Raw genomic sequence first — 27,720 nt, 5'->3', positions numbered from 1 at the left:
CCAGATGTGAGGCATGCAGTTAGATTTTGTGCTTTGGGGTGCTAACGTGGAGCTCTTTCCCTTTACAACACAATTACAATGTGCAGATCCATGAGGATGTGTCAGCTAGTCGAGATTGGGGAACAGGAGGGATGCTCAGTGGAAACTACTTGAGAATCCTCCAGACAGAGGGTGTGGGGCTCCAGGTCTGGTGTGCTCACTGAATTCAGAGTCATGGGATACTTGCTGAAGTTAGGCATTCGGGACGAAATTTCCCTGGGGTCTGAATCCTGTGGGCCAGAGTTACTGCTGCTAGAGCTCCTCAATTGCCGAACTTTTTCCGCTTGGAAAATTTGCAACTTAGAAGGCAATGAATCCATCTGTAGTCTTTTTGTGGATGACTGGTCCTGAGGGCAGGCTGAGGGTCCTGCAGAGCTTCTGTTCTGTCCTGGCCTGTGACTGCCTCACTGAAGGTCTCCTTTCTTCAGCTTGTGACCTGTTGGGCAGAACCCTGTGACGCTAGCCACATAAATAAGATCTGGAGGTGGAAGGGCTTTGGTCCCTAAAGCCCTTTGCTCCAGTTTCCATAGAAACAAGCCAGGGGTGATACCCACCACAAGGGCTCTTAAAGCCACAGATACTTTATTCCGAGAATCCCATCATGTGACAAATACCACTGGGCAATAGTTTTTAAAGGCGTAATCTATTTTGCTGCTCTAGATGGCTTTGGTTAAGGCTTTCGATTCCTGTTGCAACCCTCCTTCCTTTAAAATAATTGTTTTTTGTTGTTGCTTTTATTTTTTCTAGGTGTGTATATACATATGTATGTATGTATGTAGGCTCCACTCATGGAGCCCCGTGCAGGGCTTGAATTCACAACCCTGAGGTCAAGAGTTGGACACTTAACCCACTGAGCGTCCCTGTTGTTGCTTTTAAACTTATAGAAAAAGGTGACCAGTTCATGCCAGTTGAATTACAGACTCGGAACAGATGGTTTAAGATAATTTATTATAGGGGCACCTGGGTGGCTCAGTGGGTTAAAGCCTCTGCCTTCAGCTCAGGTCATGATCCCAGGGTCCTGGGATCAAGCCCCACATCGGGCTCTCTGCTCAGCAGGGAGCCTGCTTCCCTTCCTCTCTCTCTGCCTGCCTCTCTGCCTACTTGTGATCTCTGTCTATCAAATAAATAAATAAAATCTTTTTAAAAAAAGAAAAAAAAGATAATTTATTATATTTTATATATTTACATTTAATTTATTACATTTGTTTCTAAAGTTTTGGGAGAAAATTTAGCACCAACCAAAGAGTTGAAAGAGTACAGAACCAGCAGTCAGAGGCCCCAAGTACAAGGATTGAAACTTCAGTTCTTCCAAAAATCACACTTTACTTTGTGATTTGGGGTGACACCCCAAACCTCTCTGGACTATGATTTCCCAGTTGGTAAAATTAAAGGACTGGATCAACTGATCTTTAACTTTTTCTAGGTCCCAAAAGACTCTGATTTTTTGGTGTTGTGTAACAGCAGAAGAGGTTCCATGAAAAAAAATAGAATGTTGCTCTGTTGATGATGATTATGTAGGAATGGTGGTAAGAAATTTGCAGGAAGGTTGCTAGTAACATAATGAAGGAAAAGGGAAGGAGGGAAAAGAAAAAAATATGATTTACCAAACTTTCTTCTGTGTGCTAAGAAATTCACAGACATTATCTCATATGAAAATATATCATTTCAGTGATTTACTCCTTAAGGGTAGAGCTGCCATGTTTCTTTCTTCTTGCCCCAGATGTGCATGATAGCTAATATTGAGCGCTTCCTCTGTGCCAGACACTCTCCCAAGCACTTACACATCCTTAGACAGTTTACTATCTCCATTCACAAATGAGGAAACTGAGGCACAGAGAGCTTAGAAAACTTGCCCAAGGCCATCCAGTTGGTAAGCGGCAGAGCCAAGCTCCAAATTCAGTGTTGGGCCCTAGATCTGTGTTCTTAACCACATCCCCATATTGCCTCTTGTCATTCACTCATTAAGAAAATATTTGATGAACACTATTTGAAGGCAATGCCCTAGACTTGGTCTATTTACTAGATGCTGTGTATTATAGACAGTGTCTACATTCTGTACATTATGTAGGGTATAATGAATACTATACCTTTATTCTATATACTTTGTAAGCTGTTTTAAACAGTACACACTACAATGTATATATAATGGGTAATATACACAGTGTATTATATACATACTAGCAGTGTTCTGCTATAATAGGTATTTAGTAAATACATGTTGAATGAATGAAAACAATACTCATTCAACGTCATGTTCTATTCTGGCAGAGCTGGGTCACTGAGGATTTATTCTTCCAGTTCTCCTTTCCAGACCTCGCCTTTAAGGGCAGTTTCCTTCTTTTACCAGGTGTTGTGACGTCTTTCGGACAGGTAAATTCATTGGCCCACCCAAGTCTGAACTCTAGTGTTCAAATTGCTGAGTGTGCAACAGGGAATGAATGAAGGGCTGACAGCTGGGCAGTGGACACAGGAATGTCAAGGCTGCTGGTGGGCTTGGAGGAGAGCCAGCCCTGCCTCCCAGCCCCAGGGAGAGCTTGTTCTGTTTCACTTTCTTGGAAACAAAGTTCAAAGTCACAGAACTGGAAAGGTGTTAGTGATAGAGTCTAGCCCAACTCCATCAGAAATCATGGGCCCCACTCCTACTCTCCAAACCAGCTAAGACCAGAAAAGGGCACTGACTGTTCCTTAATTCTTTTTTTTTTTTTTTAAGATTTTATTTAATTTTTTTGACAGACAGAGATCACAAGTAGGCAGAGAGCTGGGCAGAGAGAGAGGAGGAAGCAGGCTCCCCACTGAGCAGCGAGCCGGATGTGGGGCTGGATCCCAGAACCCTGGGATCATGACCTGAGCTGAAGGCAGAGGCTTTAACCCACTGAGCCACCCAGGCGCCCCTGTTCCTTAATTCTTAATGGCATTACTTTCTGCCCATTTTGGGGGGCTTGTCCTCAGCTCTACTGCTTTTGAAACAAGTGGCCAGAACGCTTGGATTCCTTCCCAGGCGCTCCAGTTCTCCCCAGAATAGATGAATGGAAGGAAGGGAGGAAGGTAGGGAAAATTGAGGAAGGACAGAAGGGAAGGGAGGGAGGAAGGGAAGAAAAGAGGGAAAGAAGGATGCTTGCATGAATGGGTGAATAGATGAACGGATGAACAGGGGAGTGTGTGGATGGATGGATGCGCAGGACCCTGGGAGCGTAATCTCAGCCCGTGGGGCCGAACCTCTCTTGGGACCCCCGCTGTCCTCACGTTCTCTGGCTGCCGCTCCTGCGCCCCCGACCAGCTTCGGCGCTCCGAGGGAGGGAGGGGGGTGGGGGAGGGGAGGGAAACGCGGGAAGGGAGGGCCTGGGAAGCGGGGAGGAGGGGCGCGGGGAGAGCGCGAGGCGTCGGGGGCGGGGGGCGAGGCGGGAGCTGGGCGCCTGGTTGCGGCGCGGGCGGGGACGCGATGCCGCCGCCGCCGCCGCAGCCGCCTCCTCGCCGGCCTGGGCTGCGCCGCCGGGGCTGAGCAGCCGCCACCGCCGGAGCCGCGTGCCGAAGGGCCGCCGGGCGCGCCCGCAGCGCAGGAGGATGGGCTGTGGCGGGAGCCGGGCCGATGCCATCGAGCCCCGCTACTACGAGAGCTGGACCCGGGAGACCGAGTCCACCTGGCTCACCTACACCGACTCGGACGCGCCGCCCAGCGCCGCGGCCACCGACAGCGGCCCCGAGGCGGGCGGCCTGCACGCGGGTGAGTGAGCAGCTGCCGCGGACCCCGGGCGCCGGGAGACCAGAGCCGAGAGACCAGCGGGAGGGATGAGGGGCGCCGGGGCAGCCGGAGATTTCCGTGAGAGTGGTAGGGGGTCGAGGGGAGGTGAGGACGGCATATCGACTGGACCTGCCTGCTGGCAGACCGACAGACCCAGGCCCAGAGAGTGGGGTCAGCGCGACACCCTTGCAGAGACTGAGCCAGTCCCGGGAGCCGAGGGCGCTCAGTGCTGGGACCGACGCATCCGCCGCGAGGATAGCCCACCTGGCACGCACACCTGACCCTCCACCCACCCGCGGCCCGGCGCGCTTGCCTTCGTCTCTGTCCCTCCTCGCCCCCCTTCTCCGCCCCCCTCCCCCGCCGGCCCCGGTGGACCCAATCCGGCCCCCTCTCAAACCCCCCGCCACGCCACCTGGACTCTCTCTGCCTTGATTTATAGACAGGGCGCCTGACCCAGATTGCCTGGGTGGAGTCTTCCTCTTCGCTTTCCCTTCTTTCCCTCGGGCTGCGAAAACCAGAATCCTAGTTCAGGGCACAAAGCACGCCCGCTCGCCCCACCACTGGTTCTGCACTGAAGCTCACTTCTCCCCAGCAGGTGTTCCAGAGTGAAGACTTCCTCCCCACCCTGCGGTGCCTCCGTACTTCCTAGGAGGCAGGGCACAGATGTGGACTGGGGCTGTGCATTACACACTCTTACCATTCCCCCACTAGCAGAAATTTAACAGAAGGATATGCAGAGAACTTTCTGGTCCAGTCACCTAGCAGAATTTTTTTTTTTAAAGCAGACACTAATGATTATAGAGATGAAAATAATCTGTTACCGCAGACTGACCTTTAGTCATAAATGTGTTGGTGGAAAAGGAGAACACCTCACTACTTAGTATATGGATGTTGTCAAAAGCCAGATCATTACTTGCATAAAATACTTTAACTCTTTCCAGACCTGTTTATGTTGTTGGCATTTTTAAATAATGAATTCTGAGATAGAAAATGAGGTTAATTTGAAGCATACTGTATGTTATCAAGAGGAGGAAAGAAATGTGAAATACTCTTAGAAAGTTCAATACTCCTAAATCTGCGCTTCCTTCATAAGGGCTGCTGTTTTAATCTTAAGAATCAGTCTCTCCATCTTTTAGGCCCAAAGCTGGCTCCCTTTCCATACGAACTTGGTGAGTCCCTTTTTAAAAAAATCAAACAAGCAAACAAACAAAAAACCAAAAAAAAAAAAAAAAAAAGGGGAGAACTGTCAATGGTACAAGACAGAACACTGTATTTGTCTGTAATGTTTCAGACTCACTGTAGTGATCATAATGGTTGCTTTGTGTCATCGGGGCTTTCAGCAAGTTTCCAAATGATGTGTTGGCTCAATTCAGTGTCAGAAATGAGGATAAGACATGAGCCTTCATAAGGGACCTGGTAAATGTTAGATTTAACAGCATTTCTTGGGAGGTGTGGTACTTCACAGAGTCAAAGGCCAGAGCTGCACTCCAAGGAAAAAATGGTTGAAAAGATCTAGTATGGGGAAAAACAAAAAAACCAAAAAAACAGTACAGCTTCAAGGAATGGTTGCCTTGGGAACTAGGAGTATATGGTGTGTGTGTATCTACCTGTGGGTATGAGATGGTTATCATGGGATGGCTAAATATTCATTTCCAGTACTTACTCTTTTTTTTTTTTTAAAGATTTTATTTATTTATTTGACACACAGAGAGAGATCACAAGTAGGCAGAGAGGCAGGCAGAGAGAGAGGAAGAAGCAGGCTCCCTGCTGAGCAGAGAGCCCGATGTGGGGCTCGATCCCAGGACCCTGGGATCATGACCTGAGCCGAAGGCAGAGGCTTTAACCCACTGAGCCACCCAGGCGCCCCAGTACTTACTCTTTTTTAGTCTACTATCCTGACTCCTATCCCATTGTGCCTCATCAGAGCGGTCCCTGCAACAGGTGGGGCCTGGGATGAGCATACTGATTTGTGGTTCCTTGCCAAATATGGGCCAGCCTTGCCAGGCAGGTGATCCTGAAGGCGTCCTTGCTACTGAAGTTTGCCCACTTGGACCCATTTAACCTGGATTCTTCAAAGTGCCTTTCTCATCCCATGGTTACTCTTTTTTTTTTTTTTTTTCTTTAGAGAGAGAGAGAGAGAGAGCCTGAGCAGGGACTCCGGTAGGGTTAGGGAGGGGCAGAAGGAGAGAGAGAATTTTTTTTTTTTAAAGATTTTATTTATTTATTTGACAGACAGAGATCACAAGTAGGCAGAGAGGCAGGCAGTGAAAGAGGGGGAAGCAGGCTCCCTGCTGAGCAGAGAGCCTGATGCGGGGCTTGATCCCAGGACCCTGGGATCATGACCTGAGCCGAAGGCAGAGATCTAACCCACTGAGCCACCCAGGTGCCCTGGAAAGAGAGAATCTTAATTAAGCAGGCTCCATGCCCAGCACGGAGCCCCAAGTTGGGCTCCATTTCAGGACCCTGAGATCAAGACCTGAGCTAAAATCTAGAGTCAGAGGCTTAACCACCTGAGCCACCCAGGTGCCCCCCACAGCTGCTCTTTAAAACTCCACCCTATTCCATTGAAATACCCAGCCCAGTCCAAAGTTTCCATTTCTTCTGGTGCACTGCCCCCCCACCAATTCCATACTCAACGTCTACTGAAAAGTCCCATTTAAGCATGCCTGCTTGTAAATTTTCAGTTTCTTAATCCAATCCAGACTGAGGGCATGTCACAGGACAGTGTTTGATAAATATTTGTTGGATGAATTCTGCATTTTACTGCAGGATGGGGGGGTGTGTTTTTCTGCCAGTCCTACAAAGGGAAGGACTTTCTTGCCTCCCTCTTACTCAAAAAGTAGATCCTGAGCCTCTGGTTTCTGTTTTGGGAGATCATCTCCACTAGCCAGCAGAATTCAATCAAGTTTTTAGGTTCAGCTGTTACGTAGGCTGGAATTGAAGACTTAGCCCAAACCACAATATCTGATAGCCTGTTGCTTCCCTGTGTCATAGCAGCCTGTCTCACTGTCACAGGAGGAAATTAAATTGGTCTGACATGATTTAGTCCTCATAAAATCAGTTTGCTGGATTGATTTTTACTTCCGTTGTCTGATGGGGATGTCTCCAGGAGAAAGGGAGTCTCTGAGGTTGCCATGCCCAGCCAGCTCAGCCATCCCGTACATGAGTAACACCCTTGCTTTACCTCAATTTGATCACAAGTCCCTTAAATTACAACCTTAAATATACCTTCTTATACTGTTAGGTATTTCCCTAATTTCTCTAGGAAATAAAATGTTTCAAATTTCTCTAAAGTCCTTCTATTTTACAGTTTTAAATTGCTATAATAATTGCTTTTATAAATGCATGATTGAGGATTACAAAATTATAGAGACTCACAGCAAAACAGTTTACCTAAATAAATTGAAATAAGCAAAATAAAATGAAGAACACTTACTATTACTATCAGCTAATGTTTATTGATGACTTACCAAGGGCCGGGGACTGTGCAAAGCAGCACTTAACAGAACTCATCTCACAGAAGTTAACAGAACTTCGTCCTCTTGGCTGGGATGAGGTAGGAACTGTGACCGTCCTTCTCTTACTAGTAAGGGAATGAGGCATGGAGTGTGCTAGTGACTTCCCCCCATCCAGTTCTGGGATCCAGCTCTGCTTGAATCCAAAGCCTGTACTCCTAAATACTGCCTTCCTGATAATGGAAGATTAACTATAGAATTCTTGCTTTTACGGTTGATGGGACTCAAAATCTACTGTGGTCTCTTGATATTCCAGTCTAGTCTTGGATACCATAGTTTTCTTCTACCATAGATGGGACATGTCTTCCCTGGGGAAGGAGGTCCCTCATACCTTAGTGGAGCAGTTCTCCTTGTGAGAAACTCTTCCGGCTGCTTTGTAATTTCTACCAGGTGAACTCCACGCCCTTGCAATCAAGTCTCGTGTAGACAACTCTCAATATTTGAAGAAAACTGTTGCATCTCCTCGGACCTCTGGTTCTCCAGTCCAAACACATGCAGATCTTTCGGTCATCTCTCAGACTTGTGGGGACCTGACCATATTATTCCAGATATGCTACATCCCTTGCATATCAGAGTCCCTCTTGATACAAGAGACCTGTGGTTAGCTCCAAGCCCCTATGTGGTAGTTGGGCAGCACAGGGCAATGAGCGGGCACTGACCGTCTCTCTGTGCAGGTAAAATCAGGTTAGGATTTGTTTGTTTTCCTGCTCTTGTTGCTGCTGTATTACCTCAATGACTCACATTAAACTTGTGATTGATTAAAACCTGTAGATCTTTTTTTCTAGTTGAATTTAAGTCTTGTCATCTCAGAGACGTTGTCTGTGCTGTATATCCAGCTCCTGGAACAGTGACTGGAACATAGGTGGCACTCAGTAAATGTTGGCCAAATGAATGGCTTCCCCCCACCCCCCGCCACGAGTCCTGCAGTCATACTATTGATTTCAGTCACCCAAAATGGAGATTTTTTAATTTATTCCTATTAAAATGTACCTTGTTGGTTTCAGTGTAATGCTTAAATGTGTTGACTTTTATTCATCTCGATAATGTCGTTAAGACAATATTCTAGGTCTTTGTTTCCCTGTGTCCACAGACTAAAGATAAAAGACGTTTGCTCTCTTATTCATTCAATATACATTAGGCGCAGAGTTGAGTAAGATATGTTCCTTGAACTGTAAGAAATGAATAATTAGTGGAGACAGACACGAAGGTAGACACACTTCAGGTCAGCCTGTGGACCATTCTGGAACATAATATGGGAAAGATGCTGGAGGAGTGCAGGGGCCTGGGTAGCTCATTTGGCTGGGGAGTGGGGGATGGGGAGCTGTGTGCCTGCAGACAGCTTCAGGAGCTTGGCAGAGGAAGCAGGACTGTTCCTGAAGGCCCTCAAGGGTGTGGGGGGTGGGATGGTGTTATCCTGCCTCCTTCCTTGAGACGGAGTACCAGGAGAGAGCCCACCTGGGGCTTTCTGATGGATAAGGCTCCTCCCTCCCTCCCTCCTTCCGTCCCTCCCCCAGCTCCTTCTATCTACCTGTTACGCTTGTGGTTATATTTTCAGATAATTTATCAATGAATGCCTGCCCCTCAAGCATGACAAGCTGTATTACTTAGTTAGGGGGTCTTTTTGCTCACCACCGGATCCCTGTGCCTAACACTGTGCCTGTATAGGACCCCAAGTGACCTTTCTTTAATGACTAAATCTCCTAGCACTTCCTGTGTCCATTGTATTCTCCTGGAGTCCCCAGAGATAATGTTTTCTTTCCTCAGAAGTTCCATCTGCTCGTTCTCTGGGTTCTTGTCTGCCTGATTGGTTGCATAGCAAGAAGACACCCCCACTTTCCTCTGCTCCCTTTGCCAAACACAAGCCTCTTTGTTACCAGGGTCATTTTGCAAAAATCACTACAAAAACAGGTGGGAGCAAACCCAGGCAGTTCATAAAGTTTAGGAAGTCTCATGTGCTTGTGGCCTAGGCCCCACCTGGGCAGAGTGACATACATCCTGCCACAGGCTCTCCAGGGACTGTGTGCAGCCCGGTGGTCACACTGGTCACACCGCCTTGCTCTGTCTTTCCAGGGAGTCTGGGAGTTCTGCCGGCTTGGGCGCTGCGCGGTGGACAGTCACACACCAGCCTGTAAAAATGAAGAGTTGGAGAAATGATCCCGCTGAGCAAATGAAGTTTTATCTTACAGCCTCTTTCCTGAGTCTTATCTTAGATGATTTTGTCTTAGAAATCAGTCCACTGAACTGTGTCTTTGTTAGACACCAGATAAACTATTCTGACTCTAGCCAGAGATGAATTTAAGGTTCCAGACTTGGGCCCACTCAGAGGAACATAGTCCCCTCTCAGTTGGCATGGAGTCTTTTCCTGGCTTATCCTGTACTCAGCAGTCTCTCAGGCTTAGAGCCCTACTGGCCCTGCCTTTGCTTTGGGGGTCTATGCGCCCACAACCTCTTCCTGCTGATAAGGCCATTCTGCCCTTTAGTGCATTTGGACATCTGAGTGTGTCGTTCCTGGCTATGACCTGGGCTTGCATCCCGGGAGCCTTTCTGTGTAGGTCCACAGCCTCTAGCCACTCTCAGAAGATCATTTTGCTTCTATTGCAAAATCCTATCTCTGCCGAGACTCCTGCAGAGATTCTGTGGCTAGTCTGAACACCTCCTTGGCTTTCATCTGGAAAGGAGATGGATGGAGTATCCTGAGCCCACATTATGATCTAGCGCCTTCTGCCTTAGCTGCCACCCACTCTGCCCCACAACCACCTCCACTGCTCTGTTGTTAGGGGCTCAGTTGTCTGCCCCCCCAAATTTCTGTGTTGAAGTCCTAACCACCAGTACATCCAAATGTGACCTTTTTGGAGATAGGGTCTTTACAGAGGTTAAGATGAGGTCATTAATGTGAGCCCTAATCTAGTGTGACTGGTGTCCTTATAAAAAGGGACATTTGAACACAGGAACAGACACCCCAAAGAGAACCCCACGTGAAGGTGAAGAGGCTTCTACAAGCCAAGGAGCACCCAAGATTGTCAGCAAGCCACCAGGAGCTGAGAGAGGGGCCTGGAACAGATTCTCCCTCACAGTCCCCGGAAGGAACCACCCCAATCTCAGATTCCTGATCTCAGACCTGTGCGACAAGAAATTTCTGCTGCTTGAGCCGGCCGTTTGTGGTCCTTTGTTACAGCAGCCCTGGGAAACTCATACACGTGTCTTTATGAGCACTAACAATGTGAACGTTTGGAAATCCTGAGAGGGTTTCTATCGTCACTGCCTCACCTGTCCTTCAGAGACTGGGTCTATTCCCTTGTCATTTAAATTCAAATAGCATTTATTGAGCACCAAATGTATTTTTCTTTGGGACATTAGTTTCCGTAACTGTCTAAACGAACCTCATAAACCGTGGTGATCCCCATTTACCAGATGAGGAAACTGAGATTCAGTGAGGTGAGGAGATCGAGTAAGGTCACCGGCTGAGGGAGTGGAAGAGCCTGTGTCGGAAATCAGGTGTCTTGTTTCTAAATCCAGGGCAGTGTCCGTTATGCTGTAACTGCTAAGCGTGGGGTTAGTGCCCTCCTCCACCCCATCTGCCTTTAGCGGTTTGGAAAAGGACTTGGCAGGGGGAACCTCCTGCCAGCATTTGTGAGGCTGAGGACAGGAGGCCTTGAGCAGACCTGGCAGCCCTGAGGCACCGGTACTGGCCCCCCTCCCTGGGCCGAGCGCCCCCAGTGGGGCTGCAGACAATGCCCCCAAGATCACCTGCATCCCAGGCACCTGATCGCCTCCTTAAAGGTGATCAGGCTTGGGGCAGAATGGTATTTTTTTTTTTTTTTTCTGATTTCAAATGCAGAGATGTAGCTTAAGAAACTTTAGAGAGTGTTAGAGAAGCACACAGAAGTAACACGTCTGTCAGCATTTGGGATTTATCCCTCAGGTCCGGCATCTAGGTGTCTACGGGACAACTTATTTCTTCTGTGGGGATTATGTTTGAGGTTTGGGGGATATAGAAGAACTTCCTCAAATTTCTTGGAAGCTCAAAGGCCAAGAGAAAAAAAGAGTAGTTCTGTTTTTCTTTGTGTTTAGGAAAGTATTTGGAGGTCGTGGCAGCCAAAGCCTAGTTTGAACAGGGAAATGGGTGAGGGGTGGGGAAGGCCATGGGTAAGTGAAGGGATTTTTCTCCCTTTTTTCCTTTCAGTACTAAGCAAATATAATTGAATTCAGGTAAATTATATACAAGGCAAATGCATATTGTGACTCCACCGTTTACGATAATCGTGGCCCCCTGTCGCCTCCCTGCCACCCCCCACAGCTGACTCAGGCTGAGTTTTCTATTCTGCCCAGCTATTTCTGGGATTTGTGGTTGCTTTGTGGATGTGGTAACATGGCCTGTGAGGTGTGTGTGTCTAGGGGCCAGCTCTCTGTCTGGGCCTCAGATGCCCGTGAGGTCACATAGACTGGCTGCCCAGTGTTGTGGTTTGGGTCTAACCCCATTCCCTTCCAGCCCCGGATCTCTGTGTCCAATGCAATAGTACCCAGTGTCTGCCTATATCCTGCCGTGTGGTGTCTGTATAAGGAAGCAAAACCGGAAGCCTTAGATTTTTCTTAATCCAACTCCATCTTCTTTATGAATAGTGCCAATTTCTCCCAGAGTCTAGGATTAGGTTGTCCGTTAGTCTTCCTTTTGGGTGATTGTGATCCTTGGTCTTTTTCTGTCTTCGTAGGCATTTTAGTGGGGAGCTGGCAAGACTGAGTGGGTAGCTTGTGGCCAGATGCCCTTCAGCCCCAAAGCCCAACCCTGGGCCTGCTGAGCTTCCCCAAGCCACTGCACTGGCCTGTAACACTTCCTCATGTGCGAGACCGCGCAGCCCGATCTGCTGTCTGTTTATAGTTTCATATGCTTCCTCTCCTTCGACGAGCCAGCTTCTCACACCTATCATGACCTCCAGTCTCTGGACCTTTCTGGCTCTCTTCTTTTTTTTTTTTTTTTTTTTTAAGATTTTTTTTATTTATTTGACAGAGAGAGATCACAAGTAGACAGAGAGGCAGGCAGAGAGAGAGAGAGAGAGAGAGAGAGAGGGAAGCAGGCTCTCTGCCGAGCAGAGAGCCCGATGTGGGACTCGATCCCAGGACCCCGAGATCATGACCTGAGCCGAAGGCAGCGGCTTAACCCACTGAGCCACCCAGGCGCCCTCTGGCTCTCTTCTTTATCATCATCATTTTCCTTGTGGTTTTGCTTGAAGATGATAGTTCAGTGGTTAGGGAATTAGAGTCTGACAGCTTTGTGACCTTGAGCAGGTTTCTTAGCTTGTCTGGGTTTCATTTACCACACTGTAGGATAGGAATCATTGTAGAACAAGTGTGTCCACAAATATGAGGTGTATGGCCTCTCAGAGCTGCTATTTGGGTACCTAGGTTCTCTTCCCCTCTTCAGTCTTGCCCTGGGCTCCACCTCAAACCTGGGGTCCATCTTCCCCCGTGTCCCTTACATCCCCGGTTCCGAGCTGCCTGCCGTTGCTGAAGCAAGTCATGGGTGTTGGTCTTTGCGCCCAATAGCAGTTCATTCTCCAGAACCTCAGTATTCTTACCACTTCTTGGCAATTCTCTTAATTCCTTATTAACATGCTGTGACAGTCCCTGTGTAATAGCTCCCAACACTATGCTGTTCTTTCCCTCTGAATACTAAAAAAAAAAAAAAAATCAAAGACTTGCTGTGAATTCTCCCATCATTCCCTCTAGTCACCTGTTCTATGTTCTTCTGGGCACCTCAGCATTTAAAAAACGCCTTAGCTACCCTGTCCTCATCTCTGCCTGTTTGGACTCTTTAAGTGCACTGATGAGGTTGTTCCCCAATGTCCTTACAGGTGAGGACATCCCAGGCAGTGCCGTCCACAGGGTGAGGGCTCCTCTGCATCTCCATGGCCCTCCCAGAGCCCAGGCCACTGCCATGTTTTACTTGAACCTCAGCCGTAGCCTGCTTCTCTTCTTGCCCTTCACGAGTCATTCTTCATGTTAGAGGGAGAAAGATCTTTTAAAAACATATACCGAGTCTCGTCCCTCTCTTGCTTAATGGCCGCTGCTAGCTTCTTAATCTGTTATATGTAGAACAAAACCCTAGCAACCCCTTTCCTCGACCTGCATAACCCGGTCCCTCTGCTTCTCTGGCTTGGCTTATCCTGCTCACTCTCTCTCTGGCTCACGGTGTTCCAGCCACACGAGCACCTGGGGCACCTGCTGGAATGTGGCCCCTCCCCCACTCTTTACCTCTTGGACCCCACCTCAGTTCCGATGCACCTCCTCAGAGAGAACAGCCTTCCCCAGTCGCCTGATTATCTTTTTTTCTTCCGATCACCAAGCCTGTCACTGTCCTGTTCATTGACTCTTTATGTCTTTACTCCTTCACTCCGGGAGGCGATGTGCTGCTGGCCGTATTTGCCACTGTTGCCCAAATACTTAGCATGGCGCTCAGCGTGGAGTAGGCGCTCAAAGCATATCTGTTGAGTGGAGGGAACCCTCCTCATCTTTTGTATCAGTTAGGAACTGCTTTTGATGGCAAGAACCAAAACCAGGGGGAATGTGGTTTAGCAAGGAGAGGTTCTAGTGTCTGCACTTCACAGAGCGTCTGGAGGGAGGCAGCTGCTCGCTTGGGAATGCTGTCAAGGACGTGGGTTTATTACTTGGCCATCTGTGCCATGTGGATTTCATCCTCGTAGTTGCAAGGTGTTGTTGCGTCTTACTTTAGATACGAAGAAGGGGGAAAGGCGCATTCTATCCGAGTCTGTCCTTTTTATCTGCAAAATGATAGCTTTCCCAGAAGCCAGTAAGCTTTGCTTGAGTCTCATTGGCCAGAACTGTATGACATGGCCATCCCTGGCTGCGAGATAAACTAGAAGATCGGGATTGTTAGTTGGGCATGCACCACGCTAACAGTATCATGGTCCTTTTGGCAAAGAGAAAAGGGGAAGAACAGATATTGTGTAGGCTGCCACCTGGGTAACTGGACCTTTCATCCTCAGGCTACTTCTGAGGGGAGACAAGATTGGTAGGAGAAAGGGAAGGAGAAAAGAAAGGGAGGGTGGCTCAGTGGATTAAGCCTCTGCCTTCAGCTTAGGTCATGATCCCAGGGTCCTGGGATCGAGCCCCCCCCATCGGGCTCTCTGCTCAGCAGGGATCCTGCTTCACCCCCTCTCTGCCTGCCTCTCTGCCTACTTGTGATCTCTCTCTCTGTCAAATAAATAAATAAAATTTTATATTAAAAAAAAAGAAAAGAAGGAGGAGGAGGAGGAAAGGAAAGCGAGGAGAGGAAGGTCTGCTAGAAACCAGAGCAGCACAATTATTGGTATGAAGATTTTGTAATAATAATAATAGTGTTTTTAGTATTACCACATGTTAAGTGAATTCACAAAGGTTGGTATTTATTGGGAAAGGCAGATGTGCAAATATTGAGCTGATTTTAGAAATAATACAACAATAGCTTAAACTTAAATCTTTAGGAATAGTCTTTTAACGTCAGACTCTGTGGTGTCATGATATGTGCAAGGGGCGTTCCTTTGTTTTCTGCTTCATTTTCCTATAGAGTTAATGCCAGCCGGAAACTGACGTGCCCGCTGATACTCTGTGGCACCAATGTCCAATCGGTGGGGATGTTGGTAGAGGTCCGCTGTGCGGGGTCGTGCTGATGCTCAGGCTGGGGCCCTGAAGGAGAAGCAACAGACAGCCCATTGGCTCATTTAAAGACTTGACAGTATTTCCTGCGAAAATCTAAAAAACCCACCCTGCTATTGTCTCTAGGGCTTGTGGACTTGAGGGTGAGAGGAAACTGAAAGGATTTGAGGAAAATAGCAGGGCTGTTTGGGAAACGGTCGTCATAACAACAGGGCACAGCCGTGGCTACAATGGAAGTGGCGATTGCCTGCGCACCCTTCATAAGGGGAACGATTTGAGTTGAAGCACGAAACCGAGGCCTCATTAAATTACTACATGCGAGAACCGCTTTTCCGGACAGTCTTCAGAGCGGCCAGGCTCAGGTTTGCTTAGCTGGGGCGATAAGTGGTGTGTGTGCAAACACGGATGAACACCGCCCCGGCTCCCGAGCGTAGCTTCCCTTAGCTGCGTGCGCAGCGTGTGCCCGGCACGGAGTGTTTATTACCTAATTCTCTTATCCCCGTTTTACCTATGGGAGAAGTCCGAAGAGGCCAGGTGACCTGCGCCAAGGCTTGAAGGCTGTAAGTGGCTGCGGGGTGTTGGGAACCCAGCTCTGCCTTCGTTCAGAGCCCTGTGCTCTTTCCTTCATGCCAGCTGCCTAACCGATCACTAGCTCTGGCCCTCATTGCCTTGCAGCTCGACGTCTGCAACGGCGTTGTGACCTGTCCCCCGACCCCCAGTCACTGCCACTCCAGTATCTTTCATACATACCATTGCCAGGCGAATATTCCTGAGGCATAACTGGGACCATTACTGTGTTATCTCCTGCTCAGAGACTTTAATGATTTTTCTTTGCCAACTGAATGCAAATGTCTTAGTTGGCATTTAAGGCTTTCTCTTCAGCCTTAGCTTCCACTGACGGTCTACAGGTCCTCTCCACTCAGCCCGACTCAGGATTGCCCTTTGCATGAAGTACTTTATCCTCTTACCCTCCTCCCACCCCCTCTGAAAGCCCCACAGCTCCCATGTGCCCCCCCCCCCTCAGTCACATGTTCCCTTCTAGCACACACCTAGCACACTTACTCGGTTTTGCATTTTCTTATTTATGGCCGTGTCCTAATGTCATGCCATATACTCTTACAGACTGTCGGGAAATAGACTGAGGTGGACTCTTACTGGGGCCACCTGTGAGGGTCTGGGCTAAGGGAGAAGTTGAATTGCTGGGGATGGTCCTTCAGGTATGGTAATGAGAGGCGCTGTCACCCTGTATCAGGTTTCAGCTGCTGGCTGCCCCCCCAGCAGGGGGAAGGGAGCTTGGGTGGGGCCACTTCCTTCCACAGAGGGCAGTTCCTAGAGAGGCACTCAGCCGTGAACCTTCACTGGGCGCCCCTCCCGGCCGCTTGAGGATCTGGTGTTAGTCCTGCAGGAGATCCTGATCCCAGAGGGACCATACTCCGTATTTCCCAGTCAGCTTCCCTGGTGGCTACACATCAGATTCACTTGGGCAACGCAAACTAAAGGCCCCACCCCCAGGGCTTCCGTAGGGGCCAGAGGCCTGCAGGTTTGGCTAGTTCTCTGGGTCAGGGCAGAGTGGAATTCCCTGGGTCTGAGGTGGGGCTTAGGATGTTGCATTTCTAACAAGGTCCCAGGTGATGCTGCTCCTTCTGGCCCGTGGACCAAGAGGACCAGGAGGAGCGGGTCCTAGATCACAGGGTGACCAGCCTTTGCTGTGAAGGGCCAGATGTAAATATTTTAGGCTTTGTGGGCCACATGACCTTTGTTGTAGCTACTCAACTTCGCTATTTTTAGTCCCAAAGCAACCAAGGGTGGTACATAAACGAATGGCCGTGACCCTGTGCCAACGGCCACTGCTGTCCTAGGTGATACTGAGGCTCGGCCAGGCTTAGGAGCCACAGTCTTTAACCCTCAAGGCAGCGTGGAAGAGAGACAAGAACAGGGCTTGCAGGTACGAGTCCCAGCCCTCAAACTCTCCTCTAAAGAGCTTAGCACACTGAGCCCTGAGCGACTTTGGTGGGCTGACCAAGAAACGGGACCAAGAGCATTTCTGACCTTGAAGGCAATTTTTGAAGGTTGTTAAAATATCTCTGATAAGGGACGCCTGGGTGGCTCAGTTGGTTAAGCAGCTGCCTTCGGCTCAGGTCATGATCCTGGCGTCCTGGGATCGAGTCCCACATCGGGCTCCTTGCTTGGTGGGGAGCCTGCTTCTCCCTCTGCCTCTGCCTGCCATTCTGTCTGCCTGTGCTCGCTCGCTCTCTCTCCCTCTCTAACAAATAAATAAAATCTAAAAAAAAAACAAAAAACAAAAAACAAACAAAAAATCTCTGATAACATTAGGTCATTGAGGCATTCGATATTTTATTATGCAAATCGTGCTCCTGAGTGGAGTGGGGTCTGGGAAGTGGACCGGATCCTGGCCCCACCTGGAGTAAGGAGCCTGGTTCTCTGGGGAGCTCTCCCTGCCTCAGGCTTCCAGGCACTGGACTCCTCCATCCCTTCAGCACAGGGCATGAGGATTCCGTTGATTCCGCGCTGTGACTGCTGCCTCCAGACACGTCTCCCAGCTGGCAGTTCTTCTGAGGGTGTGGAGCTGAGTCCAGGGTACGAGGAATAATCCTCTTCCTGGGGTTTCTCCGAGCTTCACTCACCTTTCCTTAACTCTCGGTTTCCCCAGAGCCTGTGACGCCGTTTCTGGGAGTTTATAAAGTTGCACACGGGCACTCGGGTGGCTCAGCCAGGTGAGCATCTGCCGTGGGCTCAGGTCATGATCTCGGGGTCCTGGGATCGAGCCCCACATCGGGCTCCCTGCTCAGCGGGAAATCTCTGCCCCTCCTCCCACTTGTTCTCTCAATCTTTCTCTCTCTTACTCTCTTTCTCTCTCTCTCTCAAATAGAGTTGCCACACGTCTGGTTGGTTGTGAGTCTGGGCAGCAGAGGAATGGGTTGCTGTTATGATGTTTGCTTTTCTGAACCAGGTGTTCCTTTGTAGAGACAGGCTTCTAGCGGTTACGTAAGGCTGCAGAGAACACCCAGGGAACTTAGAGAAGAGGGATCATTTAAATAGAAGCTGCCAAAAACGTTAACAAAGAGACCCAGGGAGAGTGTGCCCAAGCTGGTTAGCTTTATTTTTTCTTCTTTAGCACAGGGATTCAAAATTCAAACACTGATTCTTGTTAGAACCCCCAAATCCCCCAGCCACAAGCAAAAAAAAATCAGTGAGAAATAGAATGAAAACTTATATGAGAAGGTGATTTAAACATATGTGCAGTCACACACACACACACACACACACACACACAAGCAGTTATATCTTCAACTGAGCATTGCTCTTCCCAGGGACATCAGCTGCTTGCTCAAAACAATTCTGGAATCCCTTAACTGTAGCCTCAGGCATTTTTTAAACATAACATTTCAAATACATACAATAGTTTAAGACCTTAAAATGACACACACATATTTCAAAAATCTATATACAAGTGTGTATAACAATGGTATAACAAGCCCCCATGTATGCTACCCAGCTTCAACAATTATCAACTCACGGCGAATCTTGTTTCCTCTCTACCTCCATTGCCCTTCGTTTGGACTAGTTTGAAGCAAATTCCAGAAATCATGAAACTCCATTCAAAAATACTTGCGTCTGGATCGTCAGAAGATGGGGACCCTTTTTAAGAAGATGTAAGATTGAACCAGATGAAGTGGTCATTTCTTTCAGTTGAAATGGTATAATATCAGCAGTTCTAAAGCTTCAGCCTTATAACCACAATGCCATTATCACACCTAAAAATTAATGAAAGTTCCTTAATTCTCTAATATAACCAAAATTCAGTCATGTCCAAATTTTGTTGATGGTCTCATCGATGTATTTTCTACGACTAGTTTGATTTGGGATACAAAAGATATCCACACATTGTATTTCATTCACCTTTTCCCTTAAATTTCCTTCAATTTATAGATTTCCCATTTTCCTCCTCCGCCCTTTCAATTTTTATTTGTTGAAGAAACCTGCTTTTTTGTTCTGTAGAGTTTCTCATTTGGGGGGATTTTGCTGATGAAATGCCTATGGTGTTGTTTAAAAATGTGTCCCTGTGTTCCTTGTAAACTAGTAATTAGAACTGCCGGCTTGATGGGATTCAGGTTCAGTTTTGGGTGCAAGAATGCATCGTAAGTGATGATATACTCTTCTCACTGCACACATCAGACAGGACAGTATCTGGTTATCTCTCACTGCTGTGAGGCTACGATCAGCGGTGCCAACCCGCCCATCCATTATAAAGTATCTCTGCTTCCTGTTGCTGATAATCATCCCCTATATCAGTTATTTTATTAGGAATTGCAAAAACAATACTGTTCTAACATTTCTTCAACATTAGCTGGAATTCTTTTATAAAGAATACTTTTGCTTGTTTCCCCTTTGGTTTCCCTGAAAAGGTGGAGTAAATGCATTTCCCTTTGATGATCAGTTTTCAGTGCATTCCCTAGTTTCTTCAAAGGGGATCAACAGTTGTTTGTTTGTTTGTTTTTTAAGATTTCATTTATTTATTTGAGAGCGTACGTGCAAGAGAACGCACACAAGCTGGGGGGTGGCATGGGGAGGAGAGGGTAAGAGGGAGAAACAGCCTCCCTGCTGAGTAGAGAGCCCAGTGCAGGGCTTGATCCCAGGACCGTGGGATCACGACCTGAGCTGAAATTGAGAGTTAGAGGCTTAACTGACTGAACCACCCAGGTGCCCCTAGATTGCTGTATTTTAAAGGTTCATATGTTTTATTTTGCTTTTGTGGTAAACTTGCCTTTTTTTTTTTTTTTTTCATTTAAATTTTGTCCGGTCTTATATTTAAGTAAAGAATTTATGTGATTCCAATAGCAAGTTACACTTAAGAAGTCTCATTTTCATCTCTGCCTCTACTCTCTTCCCTTCGTCCTCCTACAGATACTCATTTTATTTTTTGGTTTATCTCTTCATTAAAAAAAAGTATGCACAGGGGCGCCTGGGTGGCTCAGTGAGTTAAAGCCTCTGCCTTCGGCTCAGGTCATGGCTCAGGTCATGATGCCAGGGTCCTGGGATCGAGCCCTGCATCAGGCTCTCTGCTCAGCAGGGAGCCTGCTTCCTCCTCTCTCTACCTGCCTCTCTGCCTACTTGTGATCTCTGTCTGTCAAATAAATAAATAAAATCTTTAAAAAAAAAAAGTATGCACACATACTACATCCTTTGATTCTGTACCTTTTCACTCAGTGTATTCCAGAGATATTCCAAGCAGTCTGTAGATAAGTTCCTCCTCCTTTATTATAGCTACAGCTATGTGATGCTCCATTGCGTGGATATGTCATAGTTTATTAAACCAGTCTCCTGTTGATGGCCATTGGGATTGTTTCTAGACTTTTGCTACACAAATAGTCTTACCCATGCGTTTTTTCATTTTTGCCAGTGTGATCTTTAGGTAGATTCTTAAAAGTGGGATGCCTAGGCGAAAGGCTGAATGTAAGTGTAATTTTGCTCAATATTGCCAAATTCCCTTCAGGCCTTGTGTGGTTTGCATTTTCACCCGCAGTGTATGAGAGTGCCTGTTTTTTCCACATCCTTCCCAACATAGTAGATTGTCAAACTTAGGGGGTTTTGTCACTTTAATAGGTAAGACAGTGTAACTCAGACAGTTTTACTGTGCATTTGTGTGAGTAGGGTTGCCGTTTTCATGATTATGGGCACATTGCCGTTTCCCTCCTGAATACAATTTGTTATATCTCTAGACCTGTTCTTTTTATTGTATTTAGTAGTTGCAAATCTTTGTCTTTTGACGTTGAATGAGATATTTTGAAAAACAAAAAAGTCCCTAATGTTATTTGGCAAATAGGGTTGTTGGGTTTTTGCTATCAGACGGGAGCAGCTGGGGGCTGGCTGGGCATCTTTCTCTTCTAGTACAGTCCCAGGGCTGCTCCATATGGTCTTTCTGCATGGGCTAGTTTGGGTTTCCTCACAGCATGGCAGCCTCAGGGCAGTTGGACTGTTTATGTAACTGCTCTGAGCTCCGGCACGGTCCCAGCTAAAAAGCAGAAGCTACATTGCCTCTTATGACTTCACCTTGGAATTATGCATGGTCACTTCTGCATTCTTTTGGTTACAAGTGAGTCACAAACCTGCCTGGATTCAAAAGGAGGGAATTAGAGCCCACCCCTGATGAAGGGATGGCAAGATTCTAGAAGAGCATGGCCTTTTTAAGAACTGTGAAGGGGCTGAGATTTTCCTCGACTTGTTTTCCGTGAGTTTCTTGGAAGCGAGTGAGACACGAGACTCCTGGGTCAGAAACAAAGGTCCAGCGAGCTTCACAAAGGTTCGCATGTTTGCTCTGCTCTGATCCGTTTCCCCAAGTCTCACAGGGGCCACGGAGATGGGTCCGGGTGGACGTCTGCACATGCAGTAGACTGCGTTACTGCAGATTTCTGCACCTGCTAATCTTCTGAAACTCTTCCCAAGCAGAGCGGTCTTGTAAGTGCAGTCAGTGCTTCCCGCAAGCTCCCTGCAGCTCTTAGCACTGTGGGTCTGGCTCATCTCCTCTGCCCACACCCTCTTCCCCAGTTTGGAAATTGGCTTTTCCCCTTCGTTTCACCGCCTCCACTGCTGGTGATTTTCTCTTCTGCCTCTGATTATGTTTTCTCTGCCTCCTCCTTTCTTGGCCCCCTCCTTCCTGGTTCCCCCTCGCCTGTACCCATGGAGATGTGACTCCTCACCCCCTTCTCCCAGTAGTCTTCCCTCCTTCAGCATGAGCTCATCCACACCTCTGGCTTCAGTCTTCCCCTGGTGGTGGCTCCATGATTCTCTCTCCCAACTCCAGACCCACATTTCCAGCTGCTCATGAGACATCTAACTTTAGTCAGCCAGGTGCATCAAATTCAGCTTGCCTCAGGCCTGATTAACCTCTTCTTCCACACATTGTCCCTGCTGCTGTGTCCTCTCAGTTCACCACAGTCCTCTAGATGGAGGACAAAATACCTACTTTGTAGGTATTCTGCTTTACTCCCTCTTTCTCTTTCTCTCTGCACATGTAATGTGGCATCAGATCCCACAGACTGTCTCTGAAACGTCTCTTGTTATGAATCATTTCCATCTTTCCAGCCCCAGGAATGTTACCCTAGTTCAGGCCCTTAGTAGTGTTCATCCTCAAATTGTTTCCCATTGGCCTTTCTGGATATAGGTCATCTTGATAACGAGGAAGGCATCCCCCTCCTCTCTCATTCTCCTGCTTATATCTCCCCAGACCATAAGCTCAGTTTAATCTTATGCACTTCTCAGATAGAGAGTGCTCTTTTTTAGCTCTTCCCTTCCTTCCTTTCTACAAATATTCTTCAGCACCCAGTGTGGGGTGGGCACTGTTTTAAATATTGTAGCAGTCAAGAAGACAGCCAAGACTCTGCTCTTGGAGCTTACATTCAGGTTGGGGGCAGTGGTGATGGACATAGAAATAAATAAGATAGGTAATTTTAGATACTGGTAAGCACCATGGGGGGAAAATAATGAAATAGAGAATAACCAGGAGGAGGGTTGGAGGCGTTAACAGATTGAGTGGTTAGGGAAGGCCTCTATGAGAAGTGGTATTTGAGCTAAGCTGTGAGTGAAAAGCAGGGGCCTCATAAATGTTAGGAGCCAGAATGCCTAAGGAAGAGTCACCAGCAAGTGCAAAGGCCCTGAGGCTGGAATGAGCCTGATGTGATTGAAATGGAAAAGCTACATGGGAGGGGGAATTGAGGTTACCATTTTCTGGGATGGCCAAGAATACTGGTAAGGAGACTCCCATAGCCAGCATGTTGGGAAGAGGCAGATAAGTGTTTACTGTTATTCAAAAGTACCTGGTTTTTTTGTTTTGTTTTGTTTTGTTTTTAAATCTCCAGAGTGCTTAAATAAATATATATATATATTTTTTTTTTTTTTAAAGATTTTATTTATTTATTTGACAGAGAGAGATCACAAGCAGGCAGAGAGGCAGGTAGAGAGAGAGGAGGAAGCAGGCTCCCCGCTGAGCAGAGAGCCCGATGCGGGGCTCGATCCCAGGACCCTGAGATCATGACCTGAGCCGAAGGCAGCGGCTTAACCCACTGAGCCACCCAGGCGCCCCTAAATAAATATATTTGAATATATCCCTGGGTTGTTGAATTTGTTCAAACCCACTGAACACATTAACCATTAATGAGGCACTTGTACCTCTTTGAAAGCCTGGGAATAATCTTCTTAAAGGGAAATCATACCCACTTAATCTCTTTCTTTGTGTGTAATGCTAAAGACAGCATCTAAACTGGATTTATACTCCACTGATGCCCAAAGAGATTAGCTCGCCACAGTCACGAGGCATGTATGGGTGCTTTAAATCTAAATGGACTCTGAAAATATACGTCTTTTTTTTTTTTAAGATTTTATTCATTTTTTTGACAGAAGACACAGTGAGAGAGGGAACACAAGTAGGGTGAGTGGGAGAAGGAGAAGCAGGCTTCCCTCCAAGCAGGGAGCCTGCTGCAGCGCTTAATCCCAGGACCCTGGGATCATGACCTGAGCTGAAGGCAGAGGCTTAATGACTGAGGCACCCAGGTGTCCCCTGAAAATACATGTCTTAACACTTAATTCTAATGATTAGTTCAAAAGACAAATCAAGAATCTCATTCTAGGAGTGATAATCCTTTTGAAATGTCTAATCTTTTTGCCGTCATGAGTCACTTACCTACGCTGTTCTGCCTTGAATGGTGTTCTGAGTATTTATTTAGTTACCTAGGTTTTAATTTTCTTTGGTCCAGGTGTTGCTTTTGGGTGATACAGGAATAGATGGAAAGGGCTGGAAACAAGGACAGATCAAGTATCTCTATCCTTCCAATTACAGAAGTGACCTTACTTTTTGCCCTCTATAAATGAAGGAATTTCTTTATTAAGAGATTACTTAGGGAGCACTTTCAAAGCCCTTAATGTAGTCTTAGGCAGTCAGGAGAGATCCATGAAGAGCCCTTGGTGGAGTTTACAGTCTAGTGCAGTGCTGTCCGATAGAACTTTCTGTGATTGGGACGCCTGGGTGGCTCAGTTGGTTGAGCGGCTGCCTTCGGCTCAGGTCATGATCCCGGCGTCCTGGGATCGAGTCCCACATCGGGCTCCTTGCTCATCAGGGAGCCTGCTTCTCCCTCTGCCTGCCATTCTGTCTGCCTGTGCTTGCTCTCTCTCCCTCTCTCTCTCTCTGACAAATAAATAATAAAAATCTTAAAAAAAAAAAAAAAAAAGAACTTTCTGTGATGATGGAACGTTCTGTATCTGCACTGTCTGATACCCTAGCTACCGCTCTGGATCACTTGAAATGGGGCTAGGACAGCTGAATTTCTCATATTCTATTAATGTTAATTTAAATTTACATAGCTCAAATGTAGCTAGTGACTACATATTGGAAAGGGAGGCAGAAGAGATAATAACCTGATTCACACAGTTAATTACAATTGTTGTAAATGTTACAAAAGAGAAGACAGGTACTCTGGCAGATGAAACTGGGAAATGTAACCTAATCTGAGGCTTGGCTGAGACTTCTCTGAGATACTGATGTTTCTGTTAAAAACTGAAGTGCTTGGGATTCACTAGGTTGGGGTTGGTGTGGGCAACATTTTTAGCAAAAGGAAGAGCATGGGGGTGCCTGGGCAGCTCAGTCAGTTAAGTACCTGCCTTCAGCTCAGGTCCTGATCTCAGGGTCCTGGGATCAAGCCCTGAATCAGGCTCCCTGCTCAGCAGGGAGTCTGCTTCTCCTTCTCCCTCTGACCCTCCTCCCTGCTTGTGCTCTCTCTCTCTCTCTCTCTGTCTCAAATAAATAAATAAAATCTTAAAAAAGAAAAAGAAAAGAAAAGAAAAAGAAAAAAGAAAGAAGGAAGAGCATGCACAAAGTCCTTGCAGGCAAGAGGAGCTTCGCACTCTCTAGCCAGCATGATTAAATCATCATGAAAGCAGTGCGTGAGAGGAGGCAGAAGAGGGGCTGGAGATCTGGAAGGGCTGGGGGGTGAGGAGTGAATAGGAGGGGCTGGGTCACATTAGGACCCCAGAGGCCACATTAAGGATCTTGAACGTTATACTAACAGCCCTGAGAAGCCTTGAGCAGGGAAGTCACTTGATCCAATGATCTATATTTTTAATGTTAAATATTTTCCAGTTATATACATGCACAGATTTTAGAGTCAAACAGTTTCTACAGGGCTTACTATGAAAATCAACAAGTCCCCTGCTGTACTTCCCAGTTTTCAGTTCCCTCGAGGTAAATATTTCCATTTCTTCCAGCTGATTCTCTTGGTTTTTACTTCTGTGTCTCTAAATACTATGCAAGTGTTACTTTCTCCATGTTGCAATTGAAGACCTGGTCTACTGATTACCCACAGGGAGGGTGAAGATGTCACTCTTTCTCCTCCACCCCTCACCACTCCCAATAGAGTTGTAACATAATTAGAGGTTAAAGGGATGGTCAATGTTTGTATTATTATGACTTTGTAAACACTGTTCACAGCTGAAACATATCATCTATCGTAATTACTTCTCCTTTCACACACTATTTTATTTTTGCACTAAGAATTTTTTTAAAAATTTGAACTCATTGCTGACTCACATTAAACCTATTCTCTAGTTGTGTAAATTTCCTTTTAACATGTGTAAGCGCATTGGGAATTCTATCAATTTTTTTTTCTTTTTGAAGAAATTGCCTTTGGTGCTTTCTGACCTGCTCCGGTCTGGGCTGCTTACTTTCTAGGCTCACTGCACAGCCCTTGGCTCGGAATCTATCTTCACCATTAACCTGAGGACCCTCTTTCCCTCTGTCTTGTGTTGAGTTGATACCATATTTCCGGGATCCTGTATCTTCCTCTTTCTTGGATGGTTTTTTTTATTTGGCCAAGAACATGGTCTAGTAGCTTCCTGTGTGGGAGGTAACACTTGAGACTGCATTAAAAAAATTTCTTTAATGCTTTCTCTCTTCAGTTGATAGTTTGGCTAGATGTAAAAGTCTAGTATGGAAATCCTGTTCCTTTAGAGGTATGAACGTATTACTCCTTGTATGCTAGGGTCCATTGTTGCTCTTGAGAGAATTTAATATTTCTTCTTCTGCTTCTCTTTGTCCTTGAGAGATCTCTTGCATGTGTTTTTGTGGGATTGGGGAGTGGAACAGAGCTAATTGCAGTTGCAATGATGAAATTCTTTGTTGAAAAATTGGAATTCAGTGAGCCTGATTTGTTTGGGTTTTGTTTTGTTTAAAAAAGAAAAACACCTCAGTTATGGTGTAGAAAATGGATTTGGTATTTCCTGGTCCTTGTGTATTATATGAAGTACTGGGTAGAATTTGTCTCCCAGGAAGATACGTTCAAGTCCTAATTTCCAGTGCCTGTGAATGTCATCTTGTTTAGATATAGGGGCTTTGCAAGTGTAATCAAGTTAAAATAAGGTTATACTGGGTTAAGGCAGGCCTTAGTCTAATGACTGATATCCTTATAAGAAAAGGAGATTAAGACACAGACAGAGAGGAGAAAACACCATGTGAAGACAGAGGCAGAGCTTGAAGTGATTTATCTACGGGCCAAGAAATACCAAGGAAGCTAGAAGAGAAGCATGGAACAGATTTTCTCTCAGGGCTTCTAGAAAGAACCAGCTCTGCCCACATTTTGGTTTCAGACTTCCAGCCTCCAGAACTGTGAGAGAATAAATTTCTGTTGTTTTAACCCCTACCCACCCCCGCGCTTGTGGTATTTTGTTACAGCAGCTCTAGGAAACTAATACAGGTGGGTATTAAATTACCCAATTTAGTGTTCTTAGAAATGGAAAGTGCTTGGAGAAGCTTTCAGTTTTCCTAGAAATTGAGTGTGCCTTCAGAAATGAAAGGTTATTTTCCCTGAAATAGGAATTTGTTCTCTATATCATTTATCTGTCAGTTTCATTGAGTATATGTCTTAATTTTTCTTGAATATTATAAAAATTGTCCTAGTGTATAGCACACATCTGTATTATTTTTCTGGCTAGCTTTTCAAATGCCTGATTTCTTTGGAAAACCATCAAGTAAAACAGAGCCAGCTGAAGTGTAGGAAAGCCAATCTGAAAAAAAGAGAGAGTCCAAATATATTTCCATTCCTCTTGATCCAACGCTGGATCTTCCAGCAACAAGGAACCCAGTAGGACTTTTTCCCCACCTCCTACTGCCTCTTCCTCCTGAGATTACTGGGAACCCCCAGAATCTAAGATGGGTCCCCCAAATTCTTCCATGCAATCCAGATTCTAGTTCCTCCACATGCATTTTTCTGAGGACCTGCTATTACCTAATTCTGCCACCATGACCAAGTCCCTTACTACTGGTGGCCATCCATTAGGATTATTCAGTTGCCTTGGGAACACTCATTTTATTTTTTTATATTTTAATTCCAATATAGTTAACATACAGTATTATATTAGTTTCAGGGGTATAAGACAGTGATTCAGCCTTTCCATACAACACCTGGTGCTCATCGCAAGTGCACTCCTTAGTCCCCTTCACCCATTTCTCCCGTCCTCCCACCCACCTCCCCTCTGGTAGCCATCAGTGTGTCCTCTATAGTTAAGAGTCTTTTTCTTGGTTTGTCTCTTTTTCCTTTGTTCATTTCTTTTGTTTCTTAAATTCCACATATAAGAGAAATCATATGGTATTTGTCTTCCTTTTACTGATGTATTTTGCTTAGCATTATACTCTCTAGCTCCATCCATGTCATTGCAAATGGCAACATTTCCTTATTTTTTAAGACTGAATAATATTCCAGTGAATATATATAC

General features: G+C 46.4%; 1 protein-coding gene across 1 annotated transcript in view; it reads left to right on the top strand.

The window, feature by feature from the left end:
* Positions 1-3,600: 3,600 nt before the first annotated feature.
* The window catches only part of LOC111146833 (BAALC, MAP3K1 and KLF4 binding), an 83,494-nt gene continuing 59,374 nt past the window's right edge, over positions 3,601-27,720 (top strand). Inside the window, exon 1 of the mRNA XM_022502528.1 lies at positions 3,601-3,760. Coding sequence (XP_022358236.1) covers positions 3,601-3,760 — 160 coding nt within the window. The remainder of the gene's footprint in view (positions 3,761-27,720) is intronic.

Source organism: Enhydra lutris, unplaced genomic scaffold, assembly GCF_002288905.1.
Source record: "Enhydra lutris kenyoni isolate GAN:26980312 unplaced genomic scaffold, ASM228890v2 scaffoldscaffold14, whole genome shotgun sequence".
NCBI classification, from domain to species: domain Eukaryota; kingdom Metazoa; phylum Chordata; class Mammalia; order Carnivora; family Mustelidae; genus Enhydra; species Enhydra lutris.
Note: the sequence above shows the minus strand (reverse complement) of the source record. Positions and strands in the feature narration are given on the sequence as shown.